The sequence below is a fragment of the Pyrus communis genome, chromosome 5, assembly GCF_963583255.1.
Source record: "Pyrus communis chromosome 5, drPyrComm1.1, whole genome shotgun sequence".
In the NCBI taxonomy this organism is placed as follows: Eukaryota; Viridiplantae; Streptophyta; class Magnoliopsida; order Rosales; family Rosaceae; genus Pyrus; species Pyrus communis.
This window is the reverse complement of record NC_084807.1, coordinates 25,651,220-25,664,373: the sequence shown is the minus strand read 5'-3', so window position 1 is coordinate 25,664,373 and position 13,154 is coordinate 25,651,220. Positions and strand designations below refer to the sequence as shown.

The 13,154-nt window shown below is 36.8% G+C and overlaps 1 protein-coding gene across 2 annotated transcripts; it reads left to right on the top strand.

Moving 5' to 3' along the window:
- Positions 1 to 3,127: 3,127 nt before the first annotated feature.
- On the top strand, positions 3,128 to 9,827 carry LOC137733673 (disease resistance protein RPV1-like). Of its 2 annotated transcripts, XM_068472824.1 has the most exons (8): positions 3,128 to 3,742; positions 3,924 to 5,028; positions 5,283 to 5,672; positions 5,772 to 7,120; positions 7,210 to 7,504; positions 7,979 to 8,478; positions 8,603 to 8,905; positions 9,043 to 9,826. In XM_068472824.1, exons 1-4 carry the CDS (start codon positions 3,261 to 3,263, stop codon positions 7,086 to 7,088), a joined length of 3,294 nt encoding a protein of 1,097 aa, XP_068328925.1. In that variant the 5' UTR covers positions 3,128 to 3,260; the 3' UTR covers positions 7,089 to 7,120; positions 7,210 to 7,504; positions 7,979 to 8,478; positions 8,603 to 8,905; positions 9,043 to 9,826. The 2 variants fall into 2 exon arrangements, with proteins under 2 accessions (XP_068328925.1, XP_068328926.1); XM_068472825.1 differs by lacking the exon at positions 8,603 to 8,905 and having other exon boundaries at positions 9,043 to 9,827.
- The last annotated feature ends 3,327 nt before the right edge of the window (positions 9,828 to 13,154 follow it).

Genomic DNA, 13,154 nt, shown 5'->3' with positions numbered 1-13,154 from the left:
TGGATTAATGGTTCCCGTGATGATAGGATAAACATAAGATTACCCCCGTGGTGAAAAAAAAAATCAGATTTAAACCCTTGTGATGAAGTTCGTTAGGATTCAAGCCCAAAATTAACATTTTTGTCAACTCTCCGTTAACCCAAAGTTAACAATCTCACCCTTCTCTCAAAGATTCCATTAGATTTTCGAACCACAAAGCCTGCTGAGTTCAACCTTAATTTTTTGATGAGAAAAAGCAAAAGATGAAAGGAAAATTTCGTAATACATAGCAAATGTATGGTGTTTATGATAGTACGAAGCTGGAGTTTCTATGATGAATGCGCCAACGATGATACGTTTGAAGGGTATCCAAAGCTCAAGTATTCAAGTAGGAACTCATTCTTTGACAACATATCATATCAGCTACTTGCACCATAGAGAATGAACTGAGGAGGAAAGGCTTACTCTAGAAGAAAACGGCGGTTCTATAAAAGGCAGCAAAAAGGTTGAAAAAAGGACACCCAACTCAACATACAAAAAAGACTTCTAAAAAGCTTTGCAACCTACTCTTCACATACTCCCTTTGTAGTTCAAACATTCCTCTGTATTTATGGCTCAGCTGCTTTCTTTGTATTATTGATTTCATGCATTAAAGTTTACTTCTCAAAACATGTCTTGTACTTGCAAAACTTTGCTCGCCTGGCATCCAAACTTGCCTGAATAGGTTGAAACTATGCCTGATTGCTTGTATTTATCAATTACTTTCAAGTTATTACCTTTTCTTGCAATTTATTGTCATTTTGGTTAACACTTTACGAGTATTTACAAGCAGTTTACCTTCAGTTTTTACTATTATTTCTAGCTCTTTACTTTCTGTTTTTACTTTTTTATTTTTATTTTTAATAACAAAGATTGCAAACTGGCTTGGATCGTTTCTGATCAGTTTGTGATCATTGTTTTGGCATTCAATGCAAGAAAAATATAAAGTTATTGTCTTCAAGGCATAGAAAAGAACCTAATATAGATTTAAATGTAAAAATCAGAGCTAGGAAATGGACACTGCATTACAGTGTCTGAATTTAAATGTAAAAATCAGGAGTTGCATGAAGTGTGAAGTGTAGGAGACATGTGGGTGATGAAAAAAATAGAACTAGGAAACATACACTGCAATGCAGTGTCTAAATCCAAAAAGAAAAACTAGAACCAGGAAACAGACATTGCATTGCAGTGTCTGAGTCCAAATGTACAAAGGAACATGCGGGAGGCATGTGAGTGATGGAAAAAACGAAACCAGTAAATGGACACTACAATGCAGTTTCTGAATCCAAATGTAAAAAACAGAATAAGAAAATAGACACTACATTGCAATATTTGATTCGTATGACTTATTCCAATTATAAAATTTATGAGCAAGAGTGTGTTAGTTGACGAGGATGCCAGCTGTAGTGGCAAATTTTGTAATTTTTGTTGATTTTAAATGAATTTAAGTATCACAATATATGGTTGACCTATTTATAATTAACATAAATAGTGTTGATATATTGTTAATATTGTAACTTTTTAAATTTTTTTACAAAATCACGTGTAATAAAATGTGCCTAATATATATGATAATACATACAAAATTAATTAGTTACATAATAAATGAATGTTGTTTGATTTAAATTCATTTACTCACAAAATAAAGTAATGTTATTTGATTCAAAATTAGCTTATTTCCATAGGAAAACTAATAAAAATGACTTGAAAATTTTAAGTTTTAACCATAAAGATAAAATAAAGGATAAAATGAATAATACCATAATTAACTTTTTAGTGTAAAAATATGATTTTTTGTTAAAATGAACAGTACCATGAGTTTTTCTTTCATGTTTCCTATTTCCATTGAATCCATATCCCTTATGGATCCTCTTTGTGAGGATTTCGAAGATCTGTGAATTGTATCCGTTCATCGTATATTATGCGGTAAAAAATTATTTTACATTTTTTAATTTAAAATTAATAATATTTGATAAAAAATAATTACATAATATATAATAAACGAATACCTAAAATCATCACAAAAGTTCGAAAAAATCTTGTTGGATTTCCATCGATATTGAATTACAACATAACACTTCTTATATGGCAATCGAGTCCTATAACCAGCTGTGGAAAATAGGCCGGCCAGTAGGAGCTATCAGCCAAAAGAAGACAAAGAGACAGCTGTCCACTCAACAAAGAAACGGAGATAGCTTTTGGGAAAGTGGATTCTCTACCCTTTATTTCCATTCATTTCTTTCCCATATTGTTTTTTGTTTTATTATCTCTATAAAAAAAAAATCAATATAAGATACTGACGTGACTTAACTGTGACCGTTCAAATAGAAAACTATGGAAGGGTAGAGAGATTAGGAGGGTAAAGAATCCTCCTCTGGCTTTCGGTGCTCCCGCTTTTCATCATTTGGGGTGCTGCCTTCCATTCAACACTGTGTGATTTAGTTACGTATTTGTAAAATAAATAATAAGTTTAATTTGATTAATAATTCATATCGTAATAAGATAATTAGAAGATAGTTAAATTAAGATTTAAGTTTATGTAGTGAAGTCTATTAGGATTTATGTTCAAAATTGAAAATTTCGTCAACACTCTGTTAAATATTAGCACGTGAGCCACACATATTAGGCTAAAATGAAATTCTCAAGTAATTGTTAGCACGTAGAGATTACATGTGAGACTAACTTTATATTTTTAGTTTTATTTGTGAGCCTCATGTGCTAACAATTAATGAAGTTAACGAAATTTTTAATTTTAGGTTTAATTCCTAACAGACTTCACCACAGACGCTTAAATTATAATTTTTTTTAATCTTCCAATTACAATATCACAACGAGAACTTATAATCCGATTAGACCTAAATAATACGACCTAAGATTAAGTTTAAGCTTTAATCATGATTAAATCGCATGCTGGAAGATTGAGAGAGAATAAATGGAGATACCATCCTTCCTCTAAACTATTTTTCTCAATTACTACTTTAACCCCTTTATTCGCATTTTCTTGGATTAAAAAATCAAAAGCACGAGATTCCTTTCACACCGAAATTTCCCCGAAGGAGACGTGAAAACACATAAAGCACAATTCCCCTTTTCCCTTTTGTCCTTTTGCATTGACTCATTGACTTGGTATCGATCAGACCAATTTCCGGTGATCCAATTTGTAGATCTATTTGAGTATCTCTGTACTTACTATTCTCTTAGTCTTAGCTGCTCGATCATCGCTGACCAGGTGCGATCGATTAATGGCTGCTGCTTCTTCTTCGTCTGGCCTTGGTTGGAAATACGAAGTGTTCATCAATTTCAGAGGGGAAGACACTCGCAAGGGCTTCGTCAGCCATCTCTACAACGCTCTGGTTAAGAAACCAATCAACGCCTTCATGGATGCCGAAAAGCTCAGAAAAGGCGACGACCTTTCCGAGCTCCTGACAGCGATTCGAGAGTCAAGGCTTTCGATTGTAGTTTTCTCTCAAGACTATGCCTCTTCCACTTGGTGCTTGAAAGAACTCGTGCAAATCTTGGAATGCAAGGATACCAATAACCAGATTGTACTCCCCATTTTCTATGAAGTTGATCCGTCTGACGTTCGTAAACTCAAGAGAAAATTCGAGGAAGCTTTTGCTCAGCACGATCGTGATTCTAACGCTGAAATGGAAGAGGTTCAGGGCTGGAGATCCGCTCTTACAACTGCCACCAGTTTATCCGGCTGGGATTCGCGAAAATATGAGTAAATTCTAATTTGTTTTAGTTTCCTATTAATTTTTGGGATTTTTGTAACGTTTAGGGGTAATTTGATAAATATTTAGTTTTTTATTTTAATTTCTATTTTTTTGAAAACTAACAGATGAAAAAGACCCATTAATTGTTACTTGGTGGTGTTATTATATTGTTTTTTTTTAATTTGACAGGAATGATGTGGTCCTTATTGAGGAAATTGTAGAAGATGTTTATCGGAAATTGATCGACATCTCATCAACATCAAGCGAAGATAATGGCTTGGTTGACATGGATTCTCACATGCATGAAATGCTTTCATTATTATATCCTCCCGGAGGTGAAACGAATAATGTTCGAGTTGTTGGAATATGGGGTATGGGTGGTTTAGGCAAAACAACCATCGTTAGAGCTGTTTATAATAAAATCGCTGGTCGATTTGAAGCTTCTTGCTTTCTTGAAAATTTCAAGGAAGGTTTCATGAAGCATGGCAAACTACATATGCAGGCACAACTTCTATTGAGTATCTCAGACAACAAGGTGGGGAGTTCTCACATATCGAGTAAAGGTTTTCAGGTGATGTTAAAAAGCCTTGGTCAGAGAAAAGTTCTTATTGTTGTTGATGATGTGGATAAATTAGAACAAATTGAAGCTTTACTTGAAGAGCCACATTCCTTTGGTGGTGGAAGCAGAATTATTTTAACAACTAGAGATTCGCAATTACTAAGCATAGCTGATGTGATATATAATCCCAAGATTTTGAGTGATTCTGGAGCTCTGAAACTCTTTAGGCAGCATGCCTTCGGAAAAAACCAACCCACCAGAGATTATGATGATCTCTCTAATCGTGTCGTAAAATATGCTCAAGGTCTGCCTTTAGCACTCAAAGTCTTGGGAGCTTTTCTTCGTAAAAAAACTATACGTGAGTGGGAAGATGAGTTAGAAAAAATAAGGAAAATCCCGCAAAGGGGAATTCATGATGTGCTTAAAACAAGCTTCGATGGATTAGATGACACAGAGAAAGATATCTTTCTAGATATTGCATGTTTCTTTAAAGGGATGAAGAAAGACTGTGCAACCCGAATTCTGGACAGTTGTGGTTTCCATCCTCATACAGGAATAAGAGTTCTAATCGATCGAGCTCTCATAACTGTCCCAGAGGAGGGGGAACTGGAGATGCATGATTCATTAGAGGAAATGGGTCGAGAAATCGTCCGCCAAGAATCTATCAAAGAGCCTGGGAGACGAAGTAGGTTGTGGAGTTATGAAGATGTTCATCACGTGCTAACTCAAAATACGGTGAGAAGTCTTTTTCATATGCAATTGTTAGTAGAAAGCTTCAACTTTTGACCAAAATCAATTTCTTAGGCCCATTTGATAACCATTTTTGCTTTCAATTTTTAATTTTTAGTTTTCATTGTTTTAATAATTGAAGATTGAAAACAATTAAACTGAAAACGAAATGATTATCAAACGGCTTCTTAAGAAACAAGCATTAATTTCATAATCTAAACTAAGGTTCTCTGTATTTTCCTTTACTTTGATTTACACAGGCTACAAAAGCAGTTGAAAGCATAATCGTGGATTTCTCATTCTCAGACTGGAATTGCTTAAATGCTGAAGCTTTTGTTAGTATGACTCAACTAAGACTACTCAAGGTCAATCATAAGGGCTACACTTATAAATATGATTGCTTAAGATCAGTCATAAGGACTACATCTTTAAGTATGTCTCAACCAAGACTACTCAAGTTCCGTGACTACATTTTTAAACGTGCTTACTGCAATCATCACCTGACTGGGACCCTTAAGTTACTTAACTTGAGGTATCTCTCCTGGTTTGGTTTCCCTCTCAAGTCTTTGCCATCCAACTTTCAATTCAAAAATCTTGTTGAACTTGACATGCAATTTAGTCTCATTGACCGACTTTGGGAAGGAACCCAGGTACGTACAATCATTACATGTATTTATTTCTTTTAAATGTTTGGGTTTTGAGTTAGATGTCTTATTAAGTAATGCAGGTTTTCTTGAATGTTTTAACAGACGCTGAAAACGTTGAAATTCATCAATTTAAGTGCTTGTGTATACCTTAAGGAAACCCCTGACTTCACAAATGTGCCAAATCTTGAGAGGCTAATTCTTCAATGTTGTACAAGCTTAGTTGAGGTTCACCCGTCTATTTCGACTCTTACAAACCTTGTTTTATTGGATCTAAAATTGTGCATGAAACTTAAGATTCTACCCAGCAAAATTTGTATGAGATCTCTCAAAACCTTTAATCTTTCTGACTGCTCCAGTCTTGAGATGTTACCAGAGATTTCAGAAGTGATTGAGGGGTTAGAAGACCTTGATTTATCCAGATCAGGAATTAAAGAACTGCCCCCGTCAATTAATTATCTCACACGGTTGAGTCATTTGAACCTATCAAATTGCAACGAACTTAAGATGCTACCCAGCAAAATTCGTATGAGATCTCTCAAAACCTTTCATCTTTCTGGCTGCTCCAGTCTTGAGATGTTTCCAGAGATTTCGGAAGTGATTGAGGGGTTAGAAGAGCTTGATTTATCCGGGTCAAGAATTAAAGAAGTCCCCCCGTCAATTAATAATCTCACAGGGTTGAGTCATTTGAACCTATCAAATTGCAAGAAACTTAAGATGCTACCCAGCAAAATTCGTATGAGATCTCTCAAAACCTTTCATCTTTCTGGCTGCTCCAGTCTTGAGATGTTTCCAAAGATTTCAGAAGGTATGGAGGAGTTAGAAGAGCTTAATTTATCCTGTTCAAAAATTAAAGAACTGCCCATGTCAATTAATAATCTCACGGGGTTGAGTCATTTGAACCTAAAAGATTGCAAGGAACTTGAGAGTCTTCCAAGCTGCATTCATATGAAATGTCTGAAAACCTTTAATCTTTATGGTTGCTCCAGTCTTGAGATGTTTCCATCGATTTCAGAAGGTATTGAGGGGTTAGAAGAGCTTCATTTATCCGGGTCAAGAATTAAAGAACTGCCCTCGTCAATTAAAAATCTCACGGGATTGAATTATTTGAACCTAAAAGATTGCAAGGAACTTAAGAGTCTTCCAAGCAGCATTTGTCAGCTCAAGTCCCTTGTCTCTCTCTTTCTTTCCGGTTGTACAAAATTTGAGGTGTTTCCAAGCATTGAAGAAAATATGGAAGGATTAAGAAATCTTTTCTTGGATGGAACATCTATCAAAGAGCTTTCCCCCTGGATTGAACGCCTTACGGAGCTTCGGTATTTATATCTGAGAGACTGCAAAAGCCTTGTACATCGTCCCAACACGCTCTGTAATTTGTATTTGTATGACCCTCTACAGGACGCATATCGCCGTGTTGGCTGAGTCCCTCTCCACCCCAACACCCCAATTTCTAGGTGATCAAAATTCAAATCCTATTTTTGTTTCGGAATTAAAATTTGAAATTTGGGAAATTTTATTATCTGAATAAAGAAATAATTTTCAGGGGTTTTGGGTACTCTGTGCCGATAAACTCATGGATACGAAGCTCTTTTTTGAAGCAATCAATCGGACACTATGCTGCGTTGCGGTGGCTTTTGGTTGAATTGGCGTGGTCAGACGGCTAGCCGCGGCCGCATATTTTGAAATCCCAAGAGGTGGCATTTTCCAAGGAGAGGAACATAACTCCACCGCCGGATTCTTTTGATTTGTGCTTGTGCAGAAACTGTGAAGATATTGGTATGTCAATTCCCGTTGCTAACTTGCTAATGCCACCGGTGCTCCTCCAATTTGGGTGAAAGGTACTTTGTATTTCCCTTAATCTTAACATTTCTATATCTGCAAATTACAGTGGATGAACCTTCTGAATTTGTGTAAATGACTTGCTTTTTTGGTGTATGTGGGGTATAATGATGGGATTTTCAATTGCTTGTCGTATGAATCATCAGCAAACTGCATAGTTGACACCGTCTTGCCTTAACTAATACAATGGAGAAGTTACAACTCAAAACTGTTAAAAGTTTTCCCAATATGTGGACAGATTACTTCGTACATTTTGCATTGTGATTGCTTCCCTTTATGTTTTTCCGCCAATCTTTGTGCACCATTTATAGTGATGCCAGTTTTAGTTGCATGCTCACATAAAATCTGCCAAAAATACACATGTCAAGATTTTAAATCCCTTTGTGCACCATTTATTCCGCTAACGAGTTTGATTTTTAAGTTAACTTTTGTTGGAATAATTTGATCTTGATGTGTGGCACACACTTTTCCAGGGAAGATGCATGAGATTGTATCGTCTGGAATTAGCAGTCTAAAAAGGCACATCAAGAGGAGAAATAAATAAGAGCCTCAATGATTTCATCTCCCTCTTTGGAAGAATGTCCCTTGTACCAACTAATGCTAAAGCTGTAGACGCTAGAATTGAATGGTTCTGGTAGATATTTCCAGCATCTGTATTATACTGTTTGGAGAAGGACGTTATCGCGATTCAGGGCCGGCCCTGGTCCAGTGCAAACAGTGCACCTGTCCAGGACCGAAATTGTTTTGGGGCACTTCTTCCTTCGCGAATCATGACAGCGGTGACCAGAGCCTTTCTTCCAGACCTGTGCCCTTCCGTCCCAGCTTTCCTTATCAGCCTCTAGACATCCGAAATTGCTGCAGAAATCACCCAAAACTGGACTGAATTTTACAGAATCGGTCGCAGTTTCACCACTGCAGTCCCTCTGTGCGCAGCTCATTGAGCTTTCTGGGTTCTCTTGCTCCGAGCAACACAGTGAGTACTATACTAACATTTCACTAAAAAAAATGCCCATTTATATGTTAATTGTTAAATTGTGATTAAAGTGAGTAACTTTGAGATACCCAGCTTGTTAAATCCACTGCTGCTTGTTTTCCAGATTCAGACGAAAGATAGGTACTTACTGGATTTGATATGTGAAGGACTAATAGACGTCGTGTTTGTTACTGCAATTTCTGTTTGGCTTGAGATGTGAAGTACTAATGAGATTGCTTTGGTGCGGGGTGTTCCCCCTAACTGATCCGTGAGTGAAATATTGATTCTCTGGACGCCTGATTAGTGAAAAGCCTTACTTTCACAGCTCCTTCCAGCTTTTTTCAACATATTGGTCCTACTGAGTTGATTATTTCAAAATTTGAATGTATAGCTCGCTATTTGGTGCCCCCTGATCCGAAGTTTTCAGGTTGCGTTGAAATTTCCTTTCTTGAAACTAACTATTGTGTAAAGTGATGAACATCCATGGGATACATTTTAAATTGGGCTCTAATGTTCTTCAAACTCAATTGAAATTGGTTACTGGCTTTTCTTGATCTTAACCAGGTGATGCATGGTTCTTAAATTCTCCAGCAGATGAAGGTTTTGATGTATGGGTACAAAATGTTCGTCAAACACGTTGGAGTCAGGGACACATCTTTATCAGAAAAGAATAAGATTTATGCTTTACTGTAGGATTTTTGGGATTGGAGTTGGCAGGAATTGGCTCGATTTGATCTATCAGAAAATGATGCGCTGCATATATTCAACAAGCTCCAACGTCTTTGTTGTTGGACATTCACAGATATTACACCTCTTCATCTACTTCAAATCTCCTTCCCTTGCTGCTACTTTTGGTGTTGACTCAATTTATTCATGTTATTAGGGAACAATCATGTATTTAGCAGCTCTCATCCAGCCGGATATAGCAGAATTGGTTAGGCTGCCGCTCTTCTGTCCAATATCGTACTTGGAGCATATCTTTAGCTGCTCTCACCCAGCCGGATATAGCTGAAGAAGTGGTTGGAGCCGCCGCTCTTTTCTGCCCAATATCATACTTGGAGCATATCACTTCAAAATTTGTTATCTTCTGTACATTATATGCAGCGAATGGGTCGTCAACCTTTTGGATTCAATATGTATGGCCATGTTGACTGCTTGGAGTGGTTGTATATGATTTTGCTTTTGATTGTCAGGGTTTCGGTACTATGTCCTTCCTGTTGTATGTTTTTTTTTTTTTTTCAAATAATATAATATAGGCGTGAGGGCCTAGACCCCCAGCTTCGACTGGGTTCTAGCCCTTTATAAATATTTCTTTGTAATTTATGTTGTATTGGAAAAAGACACATTTTGAGTATTTGCTCCGGGCACCAAAAAAATTCAAGACTGGCCTTTATATATTTATTTATTTTTAATGTATGCAAAGAATTTGTCTAATTTTGAACGCATAAGAAATGAAAATAGTTAATTGAGTCACTCATTAAAAGTATTAATCTCACACCTGATCATCTTATATATGAGGGAGAATGTCTCATTTTAAGTTTTTTTATTTTTTTAATACGAACAATATTTTACACTAATATATACATCAAAGAGAGGGAAAATTGTTCAAACTTAAAACATAATGAGTTCAAAAATAAACCTCATCATCAGAATAATTCATTACTTGCAATTCACAATGTTTGCATGAGGCAAGTAACCCTCTCAACAGTGGCGCCTATGGAGGAGGATGAAGTATTCAATCACATAGAACCTCTGATATCTCAAAGACGATCAACACATCTAAGGCCATCTCCAACCAACTTGGCCAAAGGGTCATAGGGCTAAAAATAGTTTGGAATGAAGCGAAAACTGTCTCTAACTGAAAGCTAGGCCAAAGGACTTGTGGGCCTCACCGGGCCAAACCTCTCAAATCAGGCCAGCGGGCTGGCCATTTTCAACCAGCCAGCCAGCCAGCCCTCAAGCGGTAGAATGTCAAGCTTGACTTTGTGGCAGGTGCAACAATACCGCGCTTTATTCGTTATTGTAGCAAGTGACACTCAAAATATGTCAAAAAATCTTATTTTAATATGGTAATTTAATTTAATTAATCATATTAATTCAATTACAATAATAAATTATTGAGCAGTTATGTTTGGCATATGGTCTTTTGGTCCTCTCGGTTGGAAATAAGTTTTTTGTCAAAGGGCTATGTTTAACCTATAACTATTTGGCCCACTCGGTTAGATATGATATAAAATATGGTCTGACACTGTTTATTAAAACATAATTTCTTGCAGGACTATAAGGCTAACCATTGAGAGATTTTTTAGTATGACTGGTACACGGGGTGATACACCACATGTCATTATACAAATGGTGGGATATGCGTGCTAAAAAGTTAATAACTTAAAAAATAAAATTTCTCATCACTCCTATTAAAACACGTGGTATACGACTTGTGTTCCCGTCACAACTAAAAATTTCTCCTAAACATGACCATTTGGCCCTCATTCGGTTGGAGATGATCTAACTTTATGTTTTTGACGTTTATCATCCGATAATAAAATTTTAAATGTGACATACTGAACAGTTACTCAAATCTAAAGACACCAGGTCCCCTATAAATTTTTTTTTTCTTTCCGAAAAACAAGGAAAAAAAAAATAGAAAACTTCATTTTAATCCTTGGCAAAGATGACTTTTAGATTAAAACCATGAGTAAGATTAATGTGACAACCCGTTCCAAATTTTACATTTTTATTTTATTTTAAAAGCGTGAATTCACAAAAATGCCATAGAGGCAAATATTTTGACTTATGTTGACCATCGTCTAGAGAGACGTATGACTTATTCGTTTAACATATTCTCGTATTACTCATTGGTGTGAACGCATAGGCGAAAACCGTTTGTGAGTCCGAATTATAACAGTATAGTTATGGACGTTTGAAAATGGTTATTTAAAGTTTAGTTATAAATTATTTGAATTCCCACCTTGTGGGAAAGTGGCCAATCAGATTTTAGGCACAATTAGGAAGGAACCAATTAAAATTAGAGAGAGAGGGTGAGACCCAATCAGAAAAGAAAGAAAGAGAAAAAAAAAATGGGAAAGCTTTCCGTGCACCCGTGCCCGACCTATGTGACCACCCATTTTCCAAGGCCGATTCCGGCCAACTCCGATGGAGTTTTCGACTCCACCACCACCATCTTGAAGCTCTCATTCCCCTCTACAAAACCCACCCAAGAACCACCTTGATTAACCATGGTATGTGGCGGTTTGAGGCCACGAAAGTTGGCGGTTCTCACGGTGCTTTGGGCACCCTTTTTGATTTTCCGGCAAATCGGCAAAGTGATGGCCGATGCCACCACTTGAGCTTTGTAGCCCATCATCACAGGAGCAAAATCCAACCAACCTTGACCCCGTTGGACCACTGTAGAAGACGAATCGACACTCGGAAGTTTTAGGCACCCACCGGCTTTTTGGGTAAAATTGACCATCTTCCGTCCACTTTTGGACTTCATGGAAGGTATGAAAGTTGCTCCACTCACTGAGATCTTCATTTCTGTGAAGTTTGGGAATTTTTGGAAATATTTGGATTTTCCGACGAGACGGGGCGGCCGACCGCCACCCGCGGCGGCATGTGCGGCGGGTGGGCCGCCAATGCTATTTTTAGGCGATGTCGAATGTATTGAATTCAGTTTTGTTATTTCAATGACGTAGGTTGATCGTTAGAACCGAAATTCGTTACGATACGTTACTTGATAAAAATGTGAATCGACGATCCGACCGTTGGATCGTCACCAAAATTGAATACATTATAATACGTAATATTTAAAGATCATAGGAATTTATGGATCAGGAATCCGATATAAGGATCTTCCCGTATTAGATTTGTAAGTTAATAAAATAAATATTCACGGCCACTTGTTTTAGGCAATTGGCAGAGATCCGACCGTTGGATCGTAATGAAATTTTAATATGTTATTCTCAAAGCATATTGTGGATCTTTGGGGGTTGCGGATTGGAAATCTGATATGCGGATCTTCCGGGTCGAGTTATACAGGGTTGTAGACCCTACCGTCGATCTTTGATCGACTGTTGACTTGTGGTCAATGAGTCTCAAACTATTTTAGAATGCCCTTGAGGTTGTGTTTTATGTGAATTATGTATTCTACTGATAAGAGTTTTGAGATGTGATTCGATAATTGGTCACAGGCACCAATCATTCAGGACGCTTCGATGCGTGCGCTAGAGAATCATAGCCTGGACTCCAGGTGAGTGGATCTTTTCCTTTTTATCGTTCATATTATTGAGAGTTCTATCGACACTTTTAAATTGATTAGGTATATTACCTTCATATAATTACTGTGAATGCTTGAAGTACTATATGAACTACGAATGGTTTGATCCCTGTTTAGGGTACGTAGGCAGTCTAACGAGACGTTAGATGCAACCATAATATATTTGAGACAAAAGCCTTATTTGGGAAATTAAATAATGCGAAGGAAATTGGTGAAGACAAGTTTTAGTTTTGTGAATTAGTTAGTTAAATTAGTGTTAATTGGGTTGTCATGGATAATTATCCCTGAAAATAAGTAGTTCGGGAGTAGGGCGTTATTGATTCTACATTTCACACCGTATTGTATATAATTGAAAATGCTACGACATGGTTGAGTATTAGATTGCATCATGGTATATTCA